Source organism: Myotis lucifugus, unplaced genomic scaffold (genome assembly GCF_000147115.1).
Source record: "Myotis lucifugus unplaced genomic scaffold, Myoluc2.0 scaffold_128, whole genome shotgun sequence".
Lineage (NCBI taxonomy): Eukaryota > Metazoa > Chordata > Mammalia > Chiroptera > Vespertilionidae > Myotis > Myotis lucifugus.
Window position 1 is genome coordinate 2,874,580 of NW_005871176.1, and position 6,000 is coordinate 2,880,579.

General features: G+C 52.6%; 1 protein-coding gene across 1 annotated transcript in view; it reads left to right on the plus strand.

Moving 5' to 3' along the window:
• EPHB2 (EPH receptor B2) overlaps positions 1-6,000 on the plus strand; it is a 144,947-nt gene that overhangs the window by 134,510 nt on the left and 4,437 nt on the right. The window contains exons 10-13 of the mRNA XM_023758325.1: positions 2,116-2,238; positions 2,800-3,047; positions 3,961-4,176; positions 5,047-5,196. Of these exons, the coding sequence (XP_023614093.1) occupies positions 2,116-2,238; positions 2,800-3,047; positions 3,961-4,176; positions 5,047-5,196 (737 nt within the window). The remainder of the gene's footprint in view (positions 1-2,115; positions 2,239-2,799; positions 3,048-3,960; positions 4,177-5,046; positions 5,197-6,000) is intronic.

The window sequence follows — 6,000 nt, forward strand, 5'->3', positions numbered from 1 at the left end:
ACTCGTATTGTGCAGGAGTGGTTTCAAGAACATGAGGGAGCCAAACCGGTTTGGCTCAGTGGGTAGAGCGTCGGCCTGCGGACTGAAAGGTCCCAGGTTCGATTCCGGTCAAGGGCATGTACCTGGGTTGTGGGCACATCCCCAGCAGGAGGAGTGCAGGAGACAGGTGGTCAATGTTTCTCTCTCATCGATGTTTCTAACTCTCTATCTCTCTCCCTTCCTCTCTGTAAAAAATCAATAAAATATATTTAAAAAAAAAGAACATGAGGGAGACTTTACCTTGCTTAGGTAGCCCCACAATCACCAGATCTCAATCCAATTGAGCATTTGTGGGATGAAGTTAAAAGAGCCATCAGGCAGCTGGTTCCACAACCATCAAATCTCACAGAACTGGACAGTGCTATTCATCAGGCATGGTGTCAGATTCCTCGCATCACCTTTCCACATCTCGTGAAGTCAATGCCAAGAAGAATCGCCACAGTATTGAAGGCAAAAGGTGGCCCAACGAAGTGTTGATGGGGTGGTCATAATAATCTGGCCGGTCATAATAATCTGGCCACTCAGGGCAAAGCTCATGTGTTAGTGCAGCGGTTATCAAACTTTTCTGTAAAGGGCCAGATAGTAAATACTTTAGGCTTTCGAGCCATATAGTCTCTATTTTAGCTACTCAACTCAGCCACTGTGGCGTGAAAGCAACCACAGGCAAAAGGAATGTGTGTGGCTGTGTTCCAATAAAACTTTATTTATAAAACCTTATTACAAAACAGATAGTGGGCCAATTTTCCAATCCCTATTTAGAGGTCTCACCTACTGGATTCCTGGAATGTCTGAAACAGAGGCTGGGAGTGGTCAACTAACATGTCCAAGGTCACACTAGCTGCGCAGGGTTGATGACCCACTCATCAACCAACCAAGTCTTACTCATGACCCAGGGACTCCAGCTCCCAACTCCTACAGCTGCTACCAGAAAGTCACAGCTCCGGGAGCAGTGGGAGGATGTGGGCAGGGAGCTGGGGAAGCTAGAGGGAAGCCTGGGCTGAGAGAGGGCCAGATGGTCAGAGAAGCGGAAGACCAGTTATCTGGGAGGGGCAATGTGGGATGGATCATCTTTCCTTTTTTTTCAAAGCTTTTGTGGACTCAGTGCTGGGGTCAGAATTAGGTCTTTGACATCTAAGTCACCTCCTTCCTTCCTCTGCATAAAAAAATAAAAATTCACATCAGATCAGGAATTTTGTCCATATCCTGCCTCATGCTGATCAACAGGGAATCTGAGATCCAGAAAGTTTTTAGACTTGGCCAGTGGGGGACCCCGAAGGTGGTCCCAGGAGCCATGGTGAGGCAGCCTCCAGGCTCTGGCACTGCCTGGGAGGGCTGAGGCAGCCAGGGTCTCCTGAGGGGAGAGGAGGCTTGAATTGGCCTTTGAAAAATAGGGAGACCTCCTTAGCAGAAGCCCAAGAACACAGTCTATGGCAGCCGTGGGCAAACTACGGCCCGCGGGCCGAATCCGGCCCATTTGAAATGAATAAAACTAAAATAAAAAAAGACCATGCCCTTTTATGTAATGATGTTTACTTTGAATTTATATTAGTTCACACAAACACTCCATCCATGCTTTTGTTCCGGCCCTCCGGTCCAGTTTAAGAACCCATTGTGGCCCTCGAGTCCAAAAGTTTGCCCACCCCTGGTCTATGGCCTGCTCTTTCTGTATTTTTGTTACAATTCTCCCCTTTCCTTCTTGACTGCCTTCCTCCTGATTCTCTATCACAGGAGTGACAATCCTTTCTATCCTTTCTTCCTTTTATGCCCACACGCGTAACAGACATTGCTAATCAATCCTGACAGTCTTGCAGCAGCTCCAGGAAGTCAATTAGAGTTGGAACAAGAGCTAGAACCTATTTTCTATCCCTGCTGAGCAATCTGCTCCCCTCACCCTCTGCTCAGTGCCCATCTGCTCTCCGAGGCCCAGAGAGGTCAAGTGACCTGCAGGGGGTGGCCAAGTTCTTAGGGGGGACCACATGGGAGTATATGTCCATCCATGGCTGGACTGGCTCTCCCCTTTCCATTTGTCCACATCCTGAATCTGTGCATTTGACCAAGCCTAGTCTTATCCCTCAGTGACCCCAGGCATGAAGATCTACATCGACCCGTTCACCTACGAGGACCCCAATGAGGCAGTGCGGGAGTTTGCCAAGGAAATCGACATCTCCTGTGTCAAAATTGAGCAGGTGATCGGAGCAGGTAGGTGGCTGGTGCCCTCCCAGGTACCGTGACTTCAACCATGTGTAACCACCCCAACGTGTACTCCTGAGACAGAGGGTAGGATGTGGGGCAGATCCCTCAGAGAACCTTCCAAGCCTGAAGGCTCAGAGTGCCCAATGGAAAAGTCCCTCAAAGGTCATCCAGTAAAACTACCTCATCAACAGATAAGGACACTGAGGCACGGGGCCGGGAAGGAATTTGTACATCACCTCAGAGATTGAGCTAAGTCTGGAACCCAGTTCTCTGGACTCAGCCCAGTGCTTTGTCCTTCCCACCACTCATCCCATGTCCCACCCTCCATCTCCCCAGGTTCCCCTACATCCTCACACCATGCCATCCAAACACCATGGGACAGCCATGAAGAGTTTACTCTTACTCTCAAAGGTGGGCCCCCATATTCTACAAAGGGATTCTGTGTCCAAGAGGATGAGTAGAACATTGAGGAGGCCCCAGGAGTGGGGGGGGGCGGTTTATAGGGAGCAGGGAGGTGACGCTTCCCCTGGCATATGACATCTTGCCCCTCTTGGTGTGTCTGTCCAGGGGAGTTTGGTGAGGTGTGCAGTGGCCACCTGAAACTGCCAGGCAAGAGAGAGATCTTTGTAGCCATCAAGACGCTCAAGTCGGGCTATACTGAGAAGCAGCGCCGGGACTTCCTGAGCGAGGCCTCCATCATGGGCCAGTTCGACCACCCCAACGTCATTCACCTGGAGGGTGTTGTCACCAAGAGCACGCCCGTGATGATCATCACTGAGTTCATGGAGAATGGCTCCCTGGACTCCTTCCTCCGGGTAGGGGACCATGGGCGGGGCAGGAAAAGGAGTGGTGGACATAGCTTCATACCGTCAGAGCCTCAAAGGGTTTTGGAAAAGATCTAGATCAGGACTGTCCTGTACATTTGCCACTTTCCATTCCCTTACCCACGGCCGACATCACTAATCAATCCCAGAAATCTCTCCAACCACCCTCAAAAGCAAATCTCAGACTCAATCCAGGAAATCATAACCAGTTGATCAGAGTTAGCAAACAACCTGAAATAGGTTGCCATCCATGCTCTTAGACAGCCTTCTCATTATGCACAAGGGAAAACTGAGGCTCAAGAGGTAGAGTTTGCCCAGGGTCATCCAGAGGGTCAAGGTGAAAGCCAGGACTGGAACCAGGTCTTTAGACCCCTAGTCCAGAAGTTTCACTGAATTTTGGATTCCTCCAGAGCACTACAGGCCAGGGGAGGAGTTCAGAGCACAGAGGGAAACTCCAGGCCCCCTAGGAGGGTGCAGTCAACCAGACAGACAGACAGCCCTGACGAGGAGTTGGAAGTATGCCATTGGCCTAGCTGCCGTTTAGCAGATATTTTTCAAGCACCTCGTATGTGCCAGGCCCCTTCCATATACCCTCCTGTTTAACTCAGACAGCACTGGAAGGTGGCTGTCACTCATGAGGAAACTGGGACTCGGAGAGGTTAGGTCATATGTCCGAGGTTGCACAGACAGCAAGGGGTAGAGCCAGGTTCAAACCAACCGTGTCTGCTGCACAGTCTGTTCTCTCCACCACCCTGAAAGTGGCCTCTCCTGGGCCTACGGTCCCCGAGCACCTGAAACGGAGCCTAGGCCGGGGGGTGGGGCCCTGCCTTCCCATTGTGAACACGATCCAGAGTCTGATTCAGACCCTTCCATTGACTTTGCGTTTTCTCCACTTCTCCTGAAGCAAAACGACGGGCAGTTCACAGTCATCCAGCTGGTGGGCATGCTGCGGGGCATCGCGGCCGGCATGAAGTACCTGGCGGACATGAACTACGTCCACCGCGACCTGGCCGCCCGCAACATCCTCGTCAACAGCAACCTGGTCTGCAAGGTGTCCGACTTCGGCCTCTCACGCTTTCTGGAGGATGATACCTCAGACCCCACCTACACCAGCGCCCTGGTAAGATGCGCAGGGAACAATGGGGTCAGGGTGCCAGGAAAGAGGGCATACACATCCAGCTCTCCCTGCAGTACGTTTTCACCTGCTCATGCCAAGCACTGTGCTGGGCCCTGGAGATGCAGAGACATAAACATGGTTCCTGCCCTCCTGAAGCTCACCGGCTGGTGAGGGACACATATGTACAGAGCAACATGGAGTGACGGGGCTGTGAGCCAGGACACCAGCTTGGGGAGGCAGAGGAAGGCTGGCTAGAGGGGGTGCTATTGGAGCTGGAGGCTGAAGGGCCAGTAAAAGTGAGTCAGATGCCATGTTCTCATGGTAAGATGATACTAGAATGCAGGCTGCGAGGTTCAAGTGGTGAGCAAGAGTTTGGGAAGTTAGGCAGGGCCAGGTCTTGGAGATCCTGAATGCCCATGCTCACGACTCTCTCCTGGACGCAGTTTGGGTTGGTGAAGGGTTTTAACAGAAAGGAACAGGACACAGTCCCTGCCCTCGGAGAGCTCGGAGACAGTACAGTCGGAGCCAGGCAAGTAGCAAACGATCGGAGTACTGCTCTGTATGGGCAGTGCCTCCTTGATGGAGAGATACAGGCACAGTTGTGGGATTCAACAGAGTGAGCAACAATTGGGACTTAAGGAAAGACTTTCAGAGGGACTTAAAGGACGAGAAGGAGGTTTCCAGAGGGGAGAGGGGGGAAAGCTACTGCCTGCAGAGGAATAGCATGTGCAAATGCCCCGAGATCTGAAGCCGTATGGTGAGTTTGGGAACAGGAAGATGCTTCCTATGACTGGTACGGCACAGGCCATGTTGAGAGCAGAGGCCAGACCGGTCAGCTTCCCACCCATCCACCCTCCTTGTTCTGCTCCACAGGGTGGGAAGATCCCCATCCGCTGGACAGCCCCAGAAGCCATCCAGTACCGGAAGTTCACCTCAGCCAGCGACGTGTGGAGCTATGGCATCGTCATGTGGGAGGTGATGTCGTACGGGGAGCGGCCCTACTGGGACATGACCAACCAGGACGTAAGTCTCCAAGAGAGAGTATCTCTGGCCAGCCAGATGGGGAAAGGGAAGATCCACATTCCTGGCCTTTTGCTGATCTCCCAGAGAGTGGGAACACCATCTCTGAGATCCTGGGCAGGGGCAGCTCCCAGCCTGTAATGGCTGATTCACATGTCTGCACAGGACCCCGGACTCTCCAGGGGCTCAGGAGTAGGGAGGTCCATCACCTACAAATCAGCAAATCTCGAGGATGTATTCACCTTGTGGCCAGCCCTGAGTGAGACTATGTCTGCCCCTCAAGTGTTTAATTTGGGGACAACACAATTACTCTGGGAACCAGATGCAGTTATCGGGAACCCTTAGGATCAGGTGCTAAACTGGAGAAGGCAAATGTTGAGACGAGAGCAGTGTGGGCAAGATCAGCCAGGAAGTCTTCCCGGGACAGGGGGACTCACACAGCAGTGGGACTTGCGGACGTGAGGGATTCCAGTGGAAAGAACAGCCTGTGCCAAGGCACAGAGGTGGGGTTGGGAGCAGCGGAGAGGAAAGCTGGTTGGAAAGGCTGATGAGGTTCAATAATGGGGTGTTTGAAAGCCAACTCAAGGAATTCCTATTTGCAACAATGCGGACAGGGAGGACTTGAAGGAGCTGCCTGCGCGGGGAGGGTGACCCCGTCGAGCTGGGGAAGATGAGTCTGCCCCAGTGGCAGGACAGATTGGAGGCAGGTGTCTGAGTTCCATTCCCTGACAGAGGAGCCAGGTGGGAGCCATGGGAAGGGTACAGTCTGTGCTGTGAGGCCTGACAAGGAAGGTATCGCTCACCTGG